This window comes from Pagrus major, chromosome 2 (assembly GCF_040436345.1).
Source record: "Pagrus major chromosome 2, Pma_NU_1.0".
Classification (NCBI taxonomy): domain Eukaryota; kingdom Metazoa; phylum Chordata; class Actinopteri; order Spariformes; family Sparidae; genus Pagrus; species Pagrus major.
The window spans coordinates 860,916-881,889 of NC_133216.1; the positions used below are offsets into that span (position 1 = coordinate 860,916).

General features: G+C 45.1%; 1 protein-coding gene across 2 annotated transcripts in view; it reads left to right on the forward strand.

Moving 5' to 3' along the window:
• Positions 1-20,153, forward strand: part of LOC141017789 (diacylglycerol kinase delta) — a 26,663-nt gene extending 6,510 nt beyond the window's left edge. For both annotated transcript variants that reach the window (XM_073492525.1, XM_073492534.1), the window contains 28 exons: positions 4,522-4,626; positions 4,710-4,842; positions 5,052-5,158; positions 6,511-6,636; positions 6,917-7,019; positions 7,149-7,311; positions 7,391-7,499; positions 7,764-7,903; positions 8,040-8,124; positions 8,237-8,331; positions 8,431-8,530; positions 9,031-9,346; positions 10,388-10,549; positions 12,142-12,270; positions 12,347-12,440; positions 12,546-12,656; positions 12,961-13,057; positions 13,212-13,319; positions 13,404-13,517; positions 13,599-13,733; positions 13,924-14,096; positions 14,471-14,582; positions 15,231-15,323; positions 15,503-15,622; positions 16,642-16,759; positions 16,896-17,026; positions 17,259-17,358; positions 17,676-20,153. In XM_073492525.1, the coding sequence (XP_073348626.1) occupies positions 4,522-4,626; positions 4,710-4,842; positions 5,052-5,158; positions 6,511-6,636; positions 6,917-7,019; positions 7,149-7,311; positions 7,391-7,499; positions 7,764-7,903; positions 8,040-8,124; positions 8,237-8,331; positions 8,431-8,530; positions 9,031-9,346; positions 10,388-10,549; positions 12,142-12,270; positions 12,347-12,440; positions 12,546-12,656; positions 12,961-13,057; positions 13,212-13,319; positions 13,404-13,517; positions 13,599-13,733; positions 13,924-14,096; positions 14,471-14,582; positions 15,231-15,323; positions 15,503-15,622; positions 16,642-16,759; positions 16,896-17,026; positions 17,259-17,348 (3,369 nt within the window). In that variant the 3' untranslated portion in view covers positions 17,349-17,358; positions 17,676-20,153. The remainder of the gene's footprint in view (positions 1-4,521; positions 4,627-4,709; positions 4,843-5,051; positions 5,159-6,510; positions 6,637-6,916; positions 7,020-7,148; positions 7,312-7,390; positions 7,500-7,763; positions 7,904-8,039; positions 8,125-8,236; positions 8,332-8,430; positions 8,531-9,030; positions 9,347-10,387; positions 10,550-12,141; positions 12,271-12,346; positions 12,441-12,545; positions 12,657-12,960; positions 13,058-13,211; positions 13,320-13,403; positions 13,518-13,598; positions 13,734-13,923; positions 14,097-14,470; positions 14,583-15,230; positions 15,324-15,502; positions 15,623-16,641; positions 16,760-16,895; positions 17,027-17,258; positions 17,359-17,675) is intronic.
• The last annotated feature ends 821 nt before the right edge of the window (positions 20,154-20,974 follow it).

The following is a 20,974-nucleotide window of genomic DNA, read 5'->3' on the forward strand; positions in this document are numbered from 1 at the left end:
AATATTTGGTCATTATTGTTAATATTGGCTCATTATTGGTTCATTATTGATAATATTGGCTCGTTATTGGTTCATTATTGTTAATATTGGCTCATTATTGATAATATTGGCTCATTATTGTTTCTATTGGCTCATTATTGGCTCATTATTGATAATATTGGTTAATTATTGGTTCATTATTGATAATATTGGTTAATTATTGTTAATATTGGTTCATTATTGGTTCATTATTGTTAATATTGGTTAATTATTGTTAATATTGGTTCATTATTGGTTCATTATTGTTAATATTGTTTCATTATTGTTTCTATTGGCTCATTATTGGTTCATTATTGTTGATATTGGCTCATTATTGGTTCATTATTGTTGATATTGGCTCATTATTGGCTCATTATTGATAATATTGGTTAATTATTGTTAATATTGGTTCATTATTGATAATATTAGCTCATTATTTCCAGTCCCACCACTCAGATGAAGCTCGTCTGTGTTGGAGTCATGTGAGCTGAGCTGCAGACGTCATTCAGCCTCCAGCTGCAGATCTGTGGACGACCACAGATCTGAGAACAGATTCATGATGTGTGCGAGTTTCCTGATGCTATTTTAATCTCTGAACACTTCAGATGACAGGACGTCACTTGATGACCATTTCAGATCAGCGAGCTGTTATTAGGAAACACCAACATCCGGTTGCCTCGCTCACATCTGTCTGCACAGCATGAAGCTCCTCCCTTCTGCTGTCAGCTGGACCTTCTGGACATTACTGAAACCATGAACCAGTTTCCTCCAGTTTTCTCCTCTGTGAGGATTTATTTATACAAGTCTGGTCTGACTGTGTGTTGTTCAGTGTTGTTGTTGTTGTTGTCGTCGTTGTCACCAGCCTCTGGCAGACACTTAGTACTTAGTAATACTTACAGTATTTAGTTCCATGAAGTGGTGAAGAACAGAGGAAACGGACCATGATGGTTCCTGCAGTGAACAGTAAACAGCACCGATGGTTCTGTGTCCATCATGTTGTTCTCACAGTTGTTTTCATATTTTACTGTCTGATGGATCTGGATCATATCTAGTCCAGAATAGAGACGTGGTCCTGAACATAAACAAGTCTGATGGATCAGAACAGATTTTGCTGACATGTTGAAGAGCTGCTGGTTCTGTTAAATGAATCCGAGCCGTTCACTCTATGTAATTATACTTCTTACTATTCTTTAACAGTTATTGATCCTGATCATCTCTCAGTCAGATCTACTGATGTTTCGTCCTGTGACCCAAACAGCTACTGATCAGCAAACAAGACATCCACCTGCTGTTATTGATCAGCTGCAGTCTGATTGACATCTGTCAAATTAATCCTGACATGTCTCCTCTGGATATGATTTATGATTAGTGCTGGTTATTACTATATGTCTCCTCACTTATTAAATAAGCCTTGATTTGTTCTCCCTGGTGTTTGATAATATATATCATAAAAATGTATTTATTTCTCTGTTTGTTTTTCCCAGCAGTCTGTGAGTCAGTCTGAGGTGTGTGATGACACACTGGAGGTTCGGTTGGTTCATATCTGGTCCAGGGACCAAAACCCAAATACATACGGGTCCTTTTCTTTAATCTGGATATCATGAATGTGTGTTAGGATGTCACTCATTGTCCTCGTCTTGTATCCAAAGGGAACCTGAACCGTCCCAAACAGCTGATGTGAAGGACTCAGACTAGTATCACACACACTAATCAGCTTCTTCCTCGGACTCAGCATGTGCTGCTGACGATGCTTCTGAACTCTGGTTCCACATGACATGTTTCAGTGTGCAGACGGTGTCGTCTGTGACGCTGGTACTGTGATGGTTCAGTATGAATACACAAAGTGTTCCAGCCTGAGTCTCTCACATGATCTCATATCACTGCTCCTGTTGTTCGTGGTACATTATCATTAATGTTGCTCCAGGACCCTCATTCAAACTGAATGGTCACGTTTTTGTGATGTCACAGCTGTGTGACTCGGGGGAGAATGAGCAGAAAAAGACAAACATGGAGGAAGTTATCCTTTCTAACCATGTTAAATGTTCTGAAGGGTCTGTTTTAACCCAAACCAACCGTCTGTTGCCTAACTGAACCAAACTGTGTCGGAAAACCCAGTCTGAATGACAGAGAGATGATTGTCTCAGTTACCATGTTAGGCTTCAGCTTTAATACACTTCAGGCTGAAACTACCTGAGAGACGTCACACAGCCTAATGTGTGTGTGTGTGCGTGTGTGCGTGTGTGTGTGCGTGTGTGTGCGTGTGTGTGTGTGTATGTGTGTGTGTATGTGTGTGGGAACAGACGCTTCTTTGTGGAGCAGCTGAACAGGAAGTGGAAGTCAGGGTCTGTTTCTCTGGAAATTACGACCACACATGAAACACAAAAGCTGTGATTGCTCACAACTATGTCTCTACACACACACACACACACACACATACACATACACACACACACACACACACACACAGACACACTTGTGTGTTTTATTAATAGAATCAGAACAATGGACCTGTAAACTGCACCAACAACAACCAGTTAATAGTATTTGTATAGCGACAATTCCCAACAAAAGTCATCTCATGACACTTTCCAAATAGAGCAGGTCTAAACCAAACTCCTTGATTAATGTATTTACAGACACCCAACATTTCCCTGTTGAACAAGCACTTGGCAACAGTGGTGGGAGTTTGTATGTGAGGAGGATTTTAAATTAAATTCTGGATTGTACAGGAAGCCAGTGCAGAGGGTTAACCCTAACCCAGAGACAAGACCCTCGTCAGATGCACTTAAGAGATCATTTGCAACTTTAACCAATATTGTTTCGGTTCCATGATGCACTCTGAAACCTGATCGGAAATTCTCATCGAAACTATTGTTATTTAGAAAATCATACAGCTGATCAGCAACTGTTTTCTCAAGAATCTCAGAGAAAAAGTGAAGGTTAGATATGGGTCTACAGTTGGCTCAAGTGTTTGCCTTTTAAGAAGCGGTTTAATTACAGCTACTTTAATAGACTGTGGTACACAACCTGTTAATAGGGACGGATTGATCATGTCGAGTATAGAGGTGCTAAGTAAAGGTTGAACTTCTCTAGGCAATGTAGTTGTGATTGGGTCTAACAGACACGTTGATGGTTTAGATGAAGAAATCATTGAAGTTATCTGGTTAAGGTCAGTGGTAGAAAATAATTCTGGATATATAGGTGATTAATTTTGTCTCTCATAAGTAGAATTGTATCATTAAAAGACACCCAATAAGCTGCTCTGGCATTACGGAGAGCTTTATAATAAGTTTTAAAACTTCCTAGCCAGACTAGTTGTGATTCTTCCAGTTTGGTGGAACGCCATTTCCTCTCAAATTTTCTCTGTCTGCGTTAATATGCGAGTTGGATGCTGTCACAGCAAACTTGTAGACATTTGTGAGTGTGTGTGTGTGTGTGTGTGTATGTATTTGATGGGGGGGGGCATATTTATTTATAAAAGTTGGCGGGAGGGGGGTAAATTGTTTTAAATTGTTTTAATGATGTGGGAATGTGTGTATTCATAACTTTGTAAATTTAGTAACTGTTTTTAATTTATTGTATGTTCCATCTACCTGCCCAGGGACTACGGGTGGAAAATAGCAACTTGCTAAAACCCGGTGCAATGCATCTCTCCTTGTTATATACAGGGTTAATGTTTTATTGTGCACTGTCCCTGTTCAAATAAAAGAAATAATAATAATAATAATAAGTTTGGGGGTTATACCATGGAGTTAATCTCTTATGCTTTATTGTTTTCTTTTCAGAGGGGCAATAGAGTCAAGTGTATTCGCAAAGAGCCTGCAACACTATCAACAAGATGATCAATCTGGGAGGGATTAGGATTAGCACCGGAGTCGACTGTTGTGTTGGGACATGACATTGAATAAAAAGCAGATGGAATTTTTTCTTTAAATTTAGCTACAGCACTGTCAGACAGACATCTAGAACAGAATGTTTTGCATTGTGGGGTGTAGTCCAGTAATAGGAATTCAAAAGTTATTAAATAATAGTCTGATAAAAGAGTATTCTGTGGGAAAACTATTAAATGTTCAATTTCAATGACATATGCCAGAACAAGGTCGAGGGTGTGACTAAAATGTACACACTGACTGAAGCCAATCAAATCTAATAATGAGGTAAATGCAGTACCCAGACTATCTTAAATATATATTATTAGATATATAATATTAAAATCACCTGTGATAATTACTTAATCTGTTTTAAGGACTAAACTTGACGGATTAAAAAAACTCTGAGAATTGACATAAAAACTCAGAAACAGGACCAGGAGCTCTGTAAACTATACAGAAGTGTCCGTATTGTTTTCCAGGTCGGGTGAGAGAGACGAAGAATAAGGCTTTCAAACGAGTTCTGGTCCAGTTTAGGTTTTGGATTGATAATAGGCTTTAGTCAAATATGGCTGCAACTCCACCTCCTTGGCAAACTGAAGGCTAACCAGTGTTTTTACCTGTGTGTGTGCAGGTGATCACCCCCTGCAGACGTCTCATCCTGTGTGCAGACAACAGGAAGGAGATGGAGGAGTGGATGGCAGCTCTGCGCAGCGTCCAGAACAGACAGAACTATGAGGTCTGTGTTATTACCAGTAAGACCAGTATGGCCAGTGTGAGTCCCAGTATGAGCTGCTGAATGTCTGATTCTGTCTCTCCCAGTCCACCCAGTACAGCATGGACCACTTCAGTGGGATGCACAACTGGTACGCCTGCTCTCACGCCAGACCGACATACTGTAACGTCTGCAGAGAGGCGCTGTCAGGAGTGACATCACACGGCCTGTCCTGTGAAGGTACACACTCTACACACAGTACACACTCTACACACAGTACACACTAACGTTAGGCTAACATTAAGTAACATTAGGCTAACGTGACAGTATCAATGAGGCCTCCTCCATTTTATGAAGGACCTCAATACTTAGAACGTCTAACACCTGTGTGTGTGTGTGTGTGTGTGTGTGTGTGTGTGTGTGTGTGTGTCTGTCTGTCTGTGCGTCAGTGTGTAAATTTAAGGCTCATAAGCGCTGTGCGGTCAGAGCCACCAACAATTGTAAGTGGACCACACTGGCTTCTATTGGGAGGGACATCATTGAAGACGAGGACGGGGTGAGACACAAATGAATGTTCCTGGACTTTAACAGTTTAATGCCTCGCTGTCCTCTGACCTCTGACCTGTGTCCTCAGACCTGTGTCCTTTGTCCTCTGTCCTGTTCCCTCTGACCTGTGTCCTCTGACCTGTGTCCTCTGTCCTGTGTCCTCTGTCCTCTAACCTCTGACCTGTGTCTTCTGTCCTCTGACCTGTGTCATCTGTCCTTTGACCTGTGTCCTCTGATTTGTCTCCTCTGACCTGTGTCCTCTGTCCTCTGATCTGTGTCCTCTGTCTTGTCTCTTTTGACCTGTCTCCTGTGTCCTCTGACTTGTCTCCTCTGTCCTGTGTCTCCTGTCCTCTGATCTGTGTCCTCTGTCTTGTCTCCTCTGTCCTCTGACCTGTGTCCTCTGACCTCTGACCTGTGTCCTCTGACTTGTCTCCTCTGTCCTCTGACCTGTGTCCTCTGACCTGTCTCCTCAGACCTCTGTCCTGTGTCCTCTGTCCTCTGATCTGTGTCCTCTGACCTGTCTCCTCTGTCCTGTGTCTCCTGTCCTCTGATCTGTGTCCTCTGTCTTGTCTCCTCTGTCCTCTGACCTGTGTCCTCTGACCTCTGACCTGTGTCCTCTGACTTGTCTCCTCTGTCCTCTGACCTGTGTCCTCTGACCTGTCTCCTCAGACCTCTGTCCTGTGTCCTCTGTCCTCTGATCTGTGTCCTCTGACCTGTCTCCTCTGACCTCTGTCCTGTGTCCTCTGATCTGTGTCCTCTGACCTCTGACCTGTGTCCTCTGACTTGTCTCCTCTGTCCTCTGACCTGTGTCCTCTGTCCTGTGTCCTCTGATCTGTGTCCTCTGACCTCTGACCTGTGTCCTCTGACTTGTCTCCTCTGTCCTCTGACCTGTGTCCTCTGGCCTGTGTCCTCTGACCTGTCTCCTCAGACCTCTGTCCTGTGTCCTCTGTCCTCTGATCTGTGTCCTCTGACCTGTCTCCTCTGTCCTGTGTCTCCTGTCCTCTGATCTGTGTCCTCTGTCTTGTCTCCTCTGTCCTCTGACCTGTGTCCTCTGACCTCTGACCTGTGTCCTCTGACCTCTGACCTGTGTCCTCTGACTTGTCTCCTCTGTCCTCTGACCTGTGTCCTCTGACCTGTCTCCTCAGACCTCTGTCCTGTGTCCTCTGTCCTCTGATCTGTGTCCTCTGACCTGTCTCCTCTGACCTCTGTCCTCTGTCCTCTGATCTGTGTCCTCTGACCTCTGACCTGTGTCCTCTGACTTGTCTCCTCTGTCCTCTGACCTGTGTCCTCTGGCCTGTGTCCTCTGACCTGTCTCCTCTGGCCTCTGACCTGTGTCCTCTGTCCTGTGCCCTCTGTCCTTAGGTGTCGATGCCTCATCAGTGGTTGGAGGGGAACCTGCCAGTCTCGGCTAAATGTAACGTCTGTGATAAGACGTGTGGCAGCGTCCTCCGACTGCATGACTGGAGGTGTCTCTGGTGTAAAGCCATGGTGAGACTCTGGTAACCATGGTTACTATCATCACTTCCTGCAGGTGTTTCACATTAAAAAGCCTTCCAGCAGAGGTAGGATGTCCTCCAGAAAAACAACAGCGTCATGTGGAGGCTTCTATTGTGAAACATCTGTACAGGAAGTGAGAACAGTGTTGTAGTTAACAGAGTGGTGAGTGTGTCATGAGGTCTTGTGAGCATCATGCTGAAGGTGACAGGTTCAGGTGTAGTCAGGTTTTTACAGTGTTTGTTGAGGTGTGTTTGGTCCCTCTGTCCTGCAGGTGCACTCAGGCTGTAAGGAGCAGCTGTCCTCCAAGTGTCCTCTGGGTCAGTGTAAAGTGTCCGTCATCCCTCCGACAGCTCTAAACAGCATCGACTCTGATGGTGAGATTCACATGATCCACTGATGGACGCTCAGACACTGTTTTCAACTGCACTTTGACTTCTGTACTCCACCTGAGACATCGTGAACACCTGAGTTTATACTGAGGCCATGTTTTTTTGTGTGTTCAGGTTTCTGGAAGGCGTCGTGTCCTCCATCCTGCACCAGTCCACTGCTCGTCTTTGTCAACTCTAAAAGTGGAGACAATCAGGGTGTCAAGTTCCTGCGACGCTTCAAACAGCTGCTGAACCCGGCGCAGGTGTTCGACCTGATGAACGGAGGACCACACCTGGGGTGAGCGAGAGAGAGGGACAGAGAGAGAGACAGTTTGGTAGGAACAGGTTTATCAACATTAAATGTGTTTCTCTGTCAGTCTGCGTTTGTTCCAGAAGTTTGATACGTTCAGGATCCTGGTGTGTGGAGGAGACGGCAGCGTCGGCTGGGTTCTGTCTGAGATCGACGCCCTGACACTGCACAAACAGGTACAGACAGAAAACAGCGTGATAGTCAGAGTCTGGACTCTTAACTTCCAATCGAGTCAGAGTCGATGTGGAAGTGTTGTGGAACTTTAAAGATCTGGAGTCTGTCTGGGTTCAACTCTCTGTAGTCTGTGATGTAAACGTGTTCAGCTCTCCATCAGTAACAGTTCTGTCTGAGGGGGTCCACACAGTTTAGATATGACTGATAATTACTGTGAGCTGTGAACTCATCATGTTGTTGTTGTTTTTGTTGTTGTTGTTGTTTAGTGTCAGTTGGGAGTTCTTCCTCTGGGGACCGGGAACGATCTGGCCCGAGTTCTGGGCTGGGGTTCTGCCTGTGACGACGACACTCAGCTGCCTCAGATACTGGAGAAACTGGAGAGAGCAAGCACCAAGATGTTAGACAGGTGAGTGATGTGAGACAGGTGAATGATGTGAGACAGGTAGGTGATGTGAGACAGGTGAGTGATGTGAGACAGGTAGGTGATGTGAGACAGGTGAATGATGTGAGACAGGTAACTGTTTTCTCTCCTCCTGCTTCAGGTGGAGCATCATGGTCTATGAAACCAAGTTTCCACGGCAACACTCTGCCTCCACGGTCACCGAGGACTGCAGCGATGACTCTGAGGTAACAGGAAGTGACATCACTTCTTGCTGTGTCCTAACATTGAAGAGTGTAGTGAGGAGCTGATGTCTGGGACACACCTTTGTGACATCACTGTTTGTCTCCTCTGATCCAGGTGCAGCAGATTCTCACCTATGAGGACTCAGTGGCTGCTCACCTGTCCAAGATTCTGACCTCAGACCAGCACTCTGTCGTCATCTCCTCTGCCAAGTAAGCCTCTCTGTCTCGCTGTCTGTCTGCCTCTCTGCCTGTCTGTCTGTTCATAGATTGATTAACTGACCATATGTTTGTGTGTCTGTGTGTATTCAGGGTCCTGTGTGAGACCGTGAAGGACTTTGTGGCTCGTGTTGGTAAAGCGTATGAGAAGAACACAGAGAGTTCAGAGGAGTCAGAGGCGATGGCCAAGAAGGTACATTTATGTTATTAAACAGAATGTTGTAATCAGAGTTCAATCAGATTGAATCCAGTCTGAATCACATATAACTAAAATACCTCAGAGACACAGAGTGGACGTGTGTCCGGAGAACACGTCAGATAAATTGTATCAAATGTTGAATCTAATGCGAAGAAAAAGAGCTTTAGGTTGACGTTGAAGAGAAGTGGAGAACATTTATGTTTCCATCACAACTGCTGAGGAAGACTCTGACATGATCAAAAGCTCTAGAACAGCTTTTGGTTCTGTCAGTAATAATTATTTGGTTTAGCTCAGTTAATCTAAACCACAGGTGCAATATGAAGGCAGGAAGTCTGCTGCTGTTTCATCGTCTCTGTAAAATCAAAGATCCAAACTGAATGAAGCTGTTTCATGTGTTCATCCTGTGTCTTGTAATGGACGAGTGACTGATTGAATGAAGAGTTCTGAACCTGTTTGACCGCTCTGTGTTCGGACCGATGATTCCTGTCTGTCAGTGCGGCGTGCTGAAGGAGAAACTCGACTCTCTGCTGAAGACTCTGAACGAAGAGTCTCAGGCCTCCACCATGCCCCACCAGGCTCCTCCACCCACCATCGCTGAGGAGCAGGAGGAAGCTGAGGGTGTTGTGCTGCCTCCTCCTCCCCTTCATCATCATCCTCCTCCTCCTCACATGCCCTGCTCCCCACGGACCAACACCTCCTCCTCCTCCTCCTCTGCAGCAGCAGCCATCTTTAAACCTCGAGAACAGCTGATGCTGAGAGCCAACAGTCTGAAGAAAGCCATCAGACAGATCATCGAACACACTGAGAAAGGTACGACAGGCAGACAGACAGGTCATCGAACACACTGAGAAAGGTACGACAGGCAGACAGACAGATCATCGAACACACTCAGAAAGGTACGACAGGCAGACAGACAGGTCATCGAACACACTCAGAAAGGTACGACAGGCAGACAGACAGGTCATTGAACACACTGAGAAAGGTACGACAGGCAGACAGACAGGTCATCGAACACACTGAGAAAGGTACAACAGGCAGACAGACAGGTCATCGAACACACTCAGAAAGGTACGACAGGCAGACAGACAGGTCATTGAACACACTTAGAAAGGTACGACAGGCAGACAGACAGGTCATTGAACACACTCAGAAAGGTACGACAGGCAGACAGACAGGTCATCGACCCTTCAGAGTGGAAGGGTCAGAGAGACAGGTCAGACAGACATACAGGTCAGAGAGACAGGTCAGACAGACAGGCTGAGAGACAGGCCAGACAGACAGGCAGAGAGACAGGTCAGACAGACATTCGGGTCAGATGGACAGGCAGAGAGACAGGTCAGACAGACAGGTCAGACAAACAGGTGGAGAGATAGGCCAGACAGACATTCAGGTCAGACAGACAGGTCGGACAGACAGGCAGAGAGACAGGTCAGACTGACAGGCAAACAGACAGGTCAGACAGACAGGTCAGACAGACAGGCAAAGAGACAGGTCAGATAGACAGGCAGAGAGACAGGTCAGACATTCAGGTCAGATGGACAGGCAGAGAGACAGGTCAGACAGACATTCGGGTCAGATGGACAGGCAGAGAGACAGGTCAGACTGACAGGCAGAGAGCGAGGCAGAGAGACAGACAAAGAGACAGGTCAGACAGACAGGCAGAGAGACAGGCGGAGAGACAGATCAGAAAATTGCTACCCACATTTTTCTAGATGGCTGCTGTGTTCTGTTTTTATAAATAACATTTCTGTGTTTGTGTTTTTATAAATAAAGCTTCTGTGTTTGTGTGTTTTTCTAAATCAAGCTTCTGTGTTTTTATGAATAAAGTTTTCTGGGTTTGTGTGTTTCCAGCTGTGGACGAGCAGAACGCTCAGACTCAGCAGCAGCTCTTCTCTCTCAGTCGGGAGGAGGAAGAGGAAGGTCTGGTGGAGGAGGAAGAGGAGGAGGAGGAGGAGGAGGACAAGATGTCTCTGCAGTCATCCTACAGCGTCAAACACCGCAACACTCGCAGAGGTCAGTCAAACTGTCACTGATACTTCTACTGCTACTGTCAATAAAACTAATGCTGCTATTAATACTGTGCTGTCTCCAACAATGTTTCTGGTACAGCACCAACAGTAAAATGTGAAATATAAGCTGTGTACTCTCCTGTCAGTGAAGCTCAAACTGTCCTGTAGATGTTTCACATGAATCTGCTTCATTAATTCATGTACAGACAGGGACGAGTACAGGACAGCAAGAGCCAGGAAGGGACAGCAGGGACTAGGAAAGAACAGCAGGGACTAAGACAGAACAGAACAGCAGGGGTCGGGACAGAACAGCAGCGACTAAGCCAGAACAGCAGGGACTACTAGGACAGGACAGCAGGGACTAGGACAGAACAGCAGGGACTAGGACACGACAGCAGGGACTCGGACAGAACAGCAGGGGTCAGGACAGAACAGCAGGGACTAGGACAGAACAGCTGGGGTCAGGACAGAACAGCAGCGACTAGGACAGAACAGCAGGGGTCAGGACAGAACAGCAGGGACTAGGACAGAACAGCAGGGACTAGGACAGAACAGCAGGGGTAAGGATAGAACAGCAGGGACTAGGACAGAACAGCAGGGGTCAGGACAGAACAGCAGGGACTAGGACAGAACAGCTGGGGTCAGGACAGAACAGCAGGGACTAGGACAGAACAGCAGGGGTCAGGACAGAACAGCAGGGACTAGGCCAGAACAGCAGGGACTATTAGGACAGGACAGCAGGGACTAGGACAGAACAGCAGGGGTCAGGACAGAACAGCAGGGACTAAGACAGAACAGCTGGGGTCAGGACAGAACAGCAGCGACTAGGCCAGAACAGCAGGGACTACTAGGACAGGACAGCAGGGACTAGGACAGAACAGCAGGGACTAGGACACGACAGCAGGGACTCGGACAGAACAGCAGGGGTCAGGACAGAACAGCAGGGACTAGGACAGAACAGCAGGGGTCAGGACAGAACAGCTGGGGTCAGGACAGAACAGCAGCGACTAGGACAGAACAGCAGGGGTCAGGACAGAACAGCAGGGACTAGGACAGAACAGCAGGGACTAGGACAGAACAGCAGGGGTCAGGACAGAACAGCAGGGACTAGGACAGAACAGCAGGGACTAAGACAGAACAGAACAGCAGGGATCAGGACAGGACAGCAGGGACTAGGACAGAAGAGCAGGGACTAGGACAGAACAGCTAAGGGAAGGATAGAACAGCAGGGACTAGGACAGGACAGAACAGCAGGGGTCAGGACAGAACAGCAGGGACTAGGACAGAACAGCAGGGACTAGGACAGGACAGAACAGCAGGGATCAGGACAGGACAGCGGAGACTAGGACAGAAGAGCAGGGACTAGGACAGGACAGCAGGGGTCAGGACAGTAGAGGCCTCGGCAGAATAGCAGAGAGCAGCTTCATGCTCACAGACATCCCCATGAAGTGTTTCTGCACATATCCAGGACCCTCAGGATTCACTCTGATCAGAGTCTAATACCTGGATCTGTCCTTGTGATGCTGTTTGATTCTCATCAGGAGAAACACCCTGTTCAGACCATCTACAAATCTGTCTGTCTGTCTGTGTTTACAGTCAGTAAGACGCCCTGTGAGAAGCTGATTAGTAAAGGCAGCCTGTCACTTGGCAGCTCTGCATCACTTCCTGTCCAGACAGGAAGTAGGGAGAACATGCCCATGCTCAACACAAAGATCCTCTATCCAGGTAAGAAGGTGTGACGTCAAATAGGAGTTTTTTTGTCATCATGACAGCAGTCTGATATGTGTGTGTGTGTGTGCAGGTCTCAGGGGTATCTCAGGTTCTCTCTCCAGCAGTTCAGTGATCAGTCGACTGCTGGTGAATGCCGACCCGTTCAGCTGTGACCCTGACAACATGTAAGTCTGTTTGTGATCTGACATCATTAAACATGACACAGCTTCAGTTTATAAGCAGGTTTAATGTGTGTATGTGTGTGTGTGTGTGTGTGTTTGTTTGTTCAGGGACTGCTACACTGAGAAGTGTGTCATGAACAACTACTTTGGAATTGGATTGGATGCTAAAATCTCTCTGGACTTCAACAACAAGAGAGATGAACATCCAGAGAAGTGCAGGTACAAAACAAAACTTTACTCCTTTATTTGAATTGTTAAACCTTTATTTAAAACCTTTACTTAACATTGACGTCTGTCTGGGCCCTGGTGAGAGTGTAGATGTGCGAACACTTTGACAACATAACCACACACACAGTTCATTCACATATAAAACAATGAAAGACAGAAAAGCTTCACAGAATGCAGAGAAACGTCTTAAGATCAAACTTCCCTCCAGAGTAACTGATGTTTATTTGAAGTCACAGTTGTAGTTTGATTTGAATCAAGAAATCTATGAAATAATTAATTATTGTTGTGTGTTCAGGAGTCGGACTAAGAACATGATGTGGTACGGTGTTCTGGGAACCAAAGAGCTGCTGCACAGAACCTATAAGAACCTGGAGCAGAGGGTCCTACTGGAGGTGAGAAACACAAACAAACTGGTTCTGCTGGTTTTAGACCAGTAAGAGGTCCCAGTCACAGAGCTCAAACACATTATTTAATCAGACCTTGTCACTGATATCACTTCCTGTCACAAACACGTAATAAATAAATTAATCTGTGATTTGTCATCAGTGTGATGGGCGGCCCATCCCTCTGCCCAGTCTGCAAGGCATTGCTGTGCTCAACATCCCCAGTTACGCAGGAGGAACCAACTTCTGGGGAGGAACCAAAGAGGACGACGTGAGAACTCAACCTGTCTGTCTGCCTCTCTGTCAGCCTGTCTGTCTGTCATTCTAACTGCTGGTCTGTCTGTCTGTCTCTCAGACGTTCACGGCTCCATCCTTCGATGATAAGATCCTGGAGGTGGTGGCTGTCTTCGGCAGCATGCAGATGGCCGTGTCCCGAGTCATCAACCTGCAGCACCACCGCATCGCTCAGGTACACCTGTCTGTCTGACCTGTCTATCTGTCTGTCTGTCTGTCTCTCTCTCTCTCTGTCTTACCTGTCTGTCTATCTCAGTGTCGGACAGTGAAGATCACTATCCTGGGTGATGAAGGTGTCCCGGTGCAGGTGGATGGGGAGGCGTGGGTCCAGCCTCCAGGTTACATCAAGATCATACACAAGAACCGAACCCAGACACTGACCAGGGACCGGGTGAGTCCAAGCATACACTCAATGTCCCCTTTATAAGGTGCACTCAGTCTAATACCACCGAAAGCTCTTCCTAATATTCATTCCACCATTATTGATATCAAGGACACGAAATAGAAACAATCGTCAGTTCAACTGCAGTGCACAACAATGTGTTTCAGTGTGTGTGTGTGTGTGTGTGTGTGTGTTCCAGGCGTTTGAGAGCACCCTGAAGTCGTGGGAGGACAAACAGAAGTGTGAGTTTCCGCGGACCCCGCCACCTCAGGCCCCTCAGCCCCCCCTGTCCTCGCAGCCAGAGATTGTCTCTGAGGAAGAGGCGTCACTCGTCAGTGAGTTTGGTCAGGCAGCAGGAGCTCTCATACACAGGTAACACTGATCAATAATGTTGTTATTGGATCATTCTGATAAAAGACACATTTTTATCATCATATAAATAAATTATTGTAATATGTTTCACTTTGTACAAATGTAACCATTCATTGATCACAGGAGAAGGTGGGAGTCAGCACCCACTCATCCTGAATTCTGTCATAATTCTTAACAAATTAGAGCTGCAGTGACGAATCAATTAATTGATTAGTGTGGGGATGTTGCAGCTGTAAAAATAAATACAATCCAAACCCTGAAATGACAGTTATTACAGAAAGCATATTGTATATAAAATGCAGCTCGGTCATGTAGACGCGTGTAGTCGTTGTAATATTCTGACGTCACTTCCTCTTGATGTTTTTGTGTTTCAGTATTCGTGAAGTTGCTCAGTCTCACCACAGTCTGGAACAGGAACTGGCTCACGCTGTCAATGCTAGCTCAAAGGCCATGGACGTGGTCTACGCCAACTCCAAGAGCTCGGGGGTACTAAACATAATACTGGTCCCTGCTGCCTTGTCCTAGTCTCTACTGTCCTGCTTGTGTCTCTGCTGTCTTTTTCTGGTCTCTGTTGCCCTTTTCTGGTCTGTCCCATCCTGTCCTGTTCTCAGCTGTCCTTTCCTGGTCTTTGCTGTCCTGTTCTGGTCGCTACTGTCATTTTCTGGTCCCTGCTGTCCTTTCCTGGTCTTTGCTGTCCTATCTTAGTCACTGCTGTCCTTTCCTGGTCTTTGCTGTCTTTTTTCGGTTGCTGCTTTCCTTTTAATAATAATAATAATAACAATAATAATAATAATAATAATGCTTTATTTTTGGATAGGGACAGTGCACATTGATGAACATCGATATTAAATATTTATGTAAACATGCTGGATTATAGCAAAGCTGCTAATTTGCATTCGTAGTCCCTAAGAAATAAATAGGAAAGATACAAAATAGAAGAGACGACAAATAAATAGATAAAATACAAGTAGAAGAGACAATACACACAACACAATATATTACATAGTCAGAAGGATACCACTGCTGGTCACTGCTGTCCCTTTCTGGTCTTTCCTGTCCTTTCTTGGTTGATGCTGTCCTTTCCTAATGGCTATTTCTCTCCCTACCTGTCTCTGTTCCTGTGTGTCTCTCCAGGCTCTGAGCTGCAGCGTTGTCCTTCAGATGGTGGTAAATGTCAAAGCCTTACTCAGTGAGACTGAGCTGCTGCTGGCTGGAAAGATGTCCATGGTAACTGTCTCCCTTGCTCTACTTTTGTTCTGCTGTCCTTGTGTCCTCTGTTCTTGTGTCCGTCTTTTCTTCTGTCTTTACTGAAGTCCATATATCCTGGTGTGTGTGTTTGTGTGTGTGTGTGTGTGTGTGTGTGTGTGTGTGTGTGTGTGCGCGCGCGTGTGTGCGTGCGTGTGCAGCAGCTGGATCCACCTCAGCAGGAACAGTTGAATGCAGCTCTGAGTTCTGTGGCTCAGCAGCTTCGTCGGCTGGCTGACGTTCCCTGGTTGTGTCCCGTCATCGACCCCTCAGACCATGAGGTAAACCACCAAATACTACTCCTATTAGTACTGCGAGTACAGGTGAACCACCAAATACTACTTCTATTAGTACTGCGAGTACAGGTGAACCACCAAATACTACTTCTATTAGTACTGCGAGTACAGGTGAACCACCAAATACTACTTCTATTAGTACTGCGAGTACAGGTGAACCACCAAATACTGCTTCTCTTAGTACTGCGAGTACAGGTGAACCACCAAATACTACTTCTGTCAGTACTGCTAGTGCCAGTGGTATTGGTGGTATTCTTAGTTACACTGTCAGTCTGTAGTCCTGCTAATCAAGTACTACTGTGCCCTCAAGTATTTACCTGCATAATGTTAACAAACAGTAATTTTGCAACATTCCAGAAGAACCTGGAATCCTTAAATGTAGCATCCTGGTCAAGGAAACATCCTGGAATATCTCAGAGCATATAAGAGCAGACTTTGTGTCAGTGTTGGGCCACATCTGGTCTCCAGCAGAACTCTATGACAGAACTGATAAAAGCTGTGAACTCTTTCATACTTCACATCCAAACATGACTTCTGACAATCTCCTGTAGATGAAAATATAAATACATGTTAATGAATGTAGATCCTGATGAATCTGACCTCATCACATCGAATCCTGAGGCTGCTGTCTGAACAGCGGCTCGTGCTGAGAACAAGTCTGATAATGATCAATACAGATCAATAACTCAAACACAATTTAATGTCTCAAACAGAAGTGATGGAACAACATCATCCGTCTCTCTTCTGTAACAGCATGAACAGCATGTGACTGAGGCAACACAGACAACTTCATTTTACCAAAAATACACTTTTATTAGACTTCAGTCTGCACTGCAGGTATGAAAACAGACAGGTGCACTGTTACCTGAGTGACTGGTGGAGAAGTTATAACTGTAACTGTAGCTCTGTGAACTCATCAGAAACTAATGTCTGCTATTGGATACCATATGTGTCCACCTGTCTGTCTGTCCACCTGTCTGTCTGTATACCTTTCTTGTCTTCAGGGTCCTCTGACAGATTTCTCAAAGCGAAGTCGAAGCGCAAAGTTCCGTCTCGTCCCGAAGTTCAAGAAGGACAAAAACAACAAGAACAAAGAGACCTGTGCTACTCTCTCACTGCCAGGTGAGCTCTCTTTGTCTCTGTCTCTCTGTCTCTGTCTCTGTCTCTTTCTCTGTCTCTCTCTCTGACGCTGATGTCGTCACTTTGTCTGTGTCGGGGTATTTCCTGTCTGTCTGATGCGCTTTTGTCGGTGTCTCAGTTCACCAGTGGGGGACGGAGGAGGTGGGAGCGTGGCTGGACTTTCTCTGTCTCACTGAATATAAGGACATCTTTATTGGACACGACGTCCGCGGAGCTGAACTTATCCACCTGGAGAGGAGGGACCTGAAGGTACTGCTGCTAGCTCTGATAACTGCTTATAGAGTCACTGGTGGCTGCATGAAGGGTGTTTGATTTTAATGTGTTGTTACACACCTTCTGTTATTTGTGTGTCTGTGTGTGTGTGTGTGTGTCTGCGTGTGTGTGTATGTGCGTGTGTCTGTGTGTGTGTGTGTGTGTGTCTGTGTCTGTGTGTGTGTGTGTATGTGCATGTGTCTGTGTGTGTGTGCGTTTGTGTGTTCAGGACCTTGGCGTGACGAAGGTGGGTCACATGAAGAGGATCCTTCAGGGCATCAGAGAGCTCAACAGGAACAGCAGCGCCAGCGAGGCCTGACCGCACACAGGTGATCAGTATTTATGATCAATAAATAATAATCAATAATCATCTCTGTGAAAACTGACATTGATCTCACAAATGTAAAGAGGAAAATAAAAATATACTGAATGATTGTCTAGGTTATTTTTACGTATATTTTCAGTATTACAGTAATGAAGAGCAGAGCTGATTGCCTTATTGATGAACATGTATTGATTAACTTCCTGTTGGACTGACTGATGTTTACGTGAACAGTTCAACATGATCAGCTCTTTCTGATCAGATCAATAAAGTCCTCATCAATGTTGATGACTGACGTGTATCTGACTTCTGTTTTTCTTCCAGCCGTCAGCTCTCCTCCTACCTCTACTGACCTCTGACCTCGAACCCGCACGTCTGAACTCAAACACTGGGACTGAACCAGGACCAGGACTCACTCACTCTGTGACTGGACCAGGACCTGAACTCGTTCTGTCTCTGCTCAGCTTGGTGACACACACACACCACCTCCACAAAGAACCAATCAGAAGTTCCATTAGTGCCTTGTCATCTCACCCACCGACCGATCAGATGATCAGGATTCGGAGCCAAACATGAAGGGCTGCACCAGAACCATACACACACTGGGCTGAGATTACAGAGACAAGGTGGCCGACAGATGAGACAGAAATGTACCGTCTGATTGGACAAGTTGACTGATTAACATCCTGTCGTCAGATTTTTCTGTCCTGTTGCTATTTTATGGTTCAGAACCGACGTTTAAAGGTTCTTCTCCCACGATGAACTTGTCCACCAGGTCTGATGAGGATCAGGAGTCAGCTGGTCCTGAAACCCTCGACAGCAGCAGAGACTCCGCTAGAAACCTGACTCACATGGAACCAGATCTTAGCCGGATCAGGCCTATAGAAGGCTCTTACCTTTGGTTCAGGTTTTGTCGGACTGAACCAGCTCGTTAACAGGACTCAGGACTGGGACCGAGTCCAGCGTTACTCCACACACCATGTCAGAGGCCTAACTGTCTAACCACAGCTTACCTGAGCAGCCAGCCAATCAGAATCTCTTCTGGTCCCCTAACCCTAACCAGGATGCAACAGAACCCTTTAAACAGTCACAGGAACATGTTAAGAACCGGTCTATGTCCCCAAAGAAGACCTTAATGAGACGCAGTGGAGACAGCTGAGGGACGGACACTGTGAGTCCAGATCAGACTGACTGATTCAGTTTTCTGTTAAAACACATATTTATTTCTCCTGTCAATGTTTAAAGTTCAGTAGAAAAACAGGAAGTGATGTCGCTGGGAGAGACGATCCTGAACGCATCAGGTGTCTGACGAAGACTCTGCAGTGACGAAGACGAGCTGCGTTTCCTGTCTGATGTTTCCTGTCTGTCTGTCTGTCTGTCTGTCTGTCTGACCGTCTGTTTTAGGGACCAAACAAACTGAACACATTCAGTCTCACAGAAGTTCCTTCATGTTTTATTAATCAGATCAACTCTGAATTGTTTTATTTTCACACTCGGAGCCTTAATAACTTCAGCTGAGACGACTGAATCATTTCATCTTCTTACCAAATCAAACTTCATCACAGATTTAATGTCTTTGGCTTTTGATGTCACATTTTTTTTTTTACATCTGTTGAACCAAATGATCAATCGAGAATAGATACTGTCACAGCTCGTGTCAGTTATCAGATATCAGATCATTTACACCTGAACAGGTTATCAATCTTCATCATATCAGTGCAGGCGGTGGACGTCTGCTAATAAACGCTGTGATCGATAATCAATCAGCAGTGAAGCAAACAGGAAGTTAAGTGTTTACATGATTGAACACAAAGTTTCTGCCTTAAATGTCCCTTCGATCACACCTGAGCAGTGAACTCAACACGCTGCCTTCACTGTCTCAACTGTCACTGTGATCATTAAACTTGGAGACTCACAGAGAAACAAGCTTCATCATTCAACACAGAAACATGTCAGACTGTCATCAGTGTTAATAAATCAATCAATCAGTTATCAATGGGTCAGATGTTGCAGCTCAGTCTGATGAAGTTGTTCTGTACGCTGTCTCTCTGTTTCTTTTTGTAGCTGTAGTTCATGTTCAGATCATGTCAGCAGATATTAACTGTGATTAAATATTCAAACACAGCCGCTCTCTAAATGTGTCAATATGTTGGGTTTATAAAAATATAAAACCAGCAGCCGTTCAAAGCTAAAATATTTATAAAATATTCTCCAAAACCTTTAAATATTCTTATAATGATATTTTTAATATTCTGTCTTGTCCAAGTCAAGTTACTAACTTGTCTTCAGAGAATCCATGTTTGTGCACGTAATGTAAAGATAACTTTGTTCAGTTTAACTCTTCGCTCACTGTGGATCAAGATAATCACCTTTGTCCTCGCAGAAGATTCATATTCTAAACACCGAAGTTGATGAAGTCAGATAACATTTTCCTGACAGTGCCGGGATCGATCCAGACATAATGTAGAGATCGATCCTGTAAGTGTGAAGATTTCAAAGTGGGTTAAATTGTGTATAAATCTAAATCTAACAATTAACATGCTAACGTTTGTTAGCTCCCCTTTGTAGTCTGCTGCGGTCCTATTCATGTTTTCAGATGTTTTAGTGAGCGAGTGCCTTTATCCTCTGGTGTTTGATTCTCTCTGAACCATCCTGTGTATTTATTGGATTATTTAATCTGATACTGTCTGTTTGTACATACGCCCCCTGCAGGGCGCTCAGTGTAAATACATTGTGTTGTGTACAGAGAAACATCTGAACGTCCTGTAAGAAATAAAGTAGATAATGTCTCCACTCGTTCAACAGGTTTTATTTTTTGTCTCTGCTGCTCCACAGTTTTTCAGCTTCTTTTAGCTCATGGTTTTGAATGTAAAGTGTTTTAATTCTTCTGGTTTACATTAAAGGTTCTGAAACATTTTTGGCTGATAATGAGATTCAGAATGGTTCTTCAGTATTCAGGTTTTTACCTAAATCACTAAATTTATGGTAGTTAATTGTAAACTGACGTTTTTGGTGGGTTTTCTGAGAAATACCTTCAAATTTAATATTTTCATTACAGGTACACCTTAATTTGTATCAATTTTTTTTAACAAAGGTTCCAGTTCAGGATTAATTAATGGACACATTAATGGATTTTAATGTATCATGGAGTATTTAATAATCTGCATAGTTTAAGGAGGTAAAATATGAATTGTTTAAATGATTTAATTATGTATCAAACTCTCTTAATGTCTAAATTAGAATCCTGCCCGGAGTTTCCAGGGTGGAGGCGGATCAGACAGACCTGGCAAACCCAAACGTCTCAAATTCCACCTTCAGAAGAATTTCTCGTGCATCTCGGTTGAGGTTGGAGATGTGGAATCCGAGGCCGTGGTGAGGAGAGTGTCCGGGTTTCGGAACCTCAGAATTGTGTTTCCACTTCTTGCAGACAACGTGGTTCTGCTGGCTTCAGATAGAAAGAATGAGATTGCAGATACAAGCGGGCAAAATACATTTCCTCTGTAGGCTGACTGGGCTAGGTCTTAGAGACAGGGTGAGGAGCTTAGACATCCAGAAGGAGCTCGGAGTAGAGCAGATGCTCCTCTCTGTCAAAAAGAGCCAGTCGAGGTAGTTCAGGCATCTGA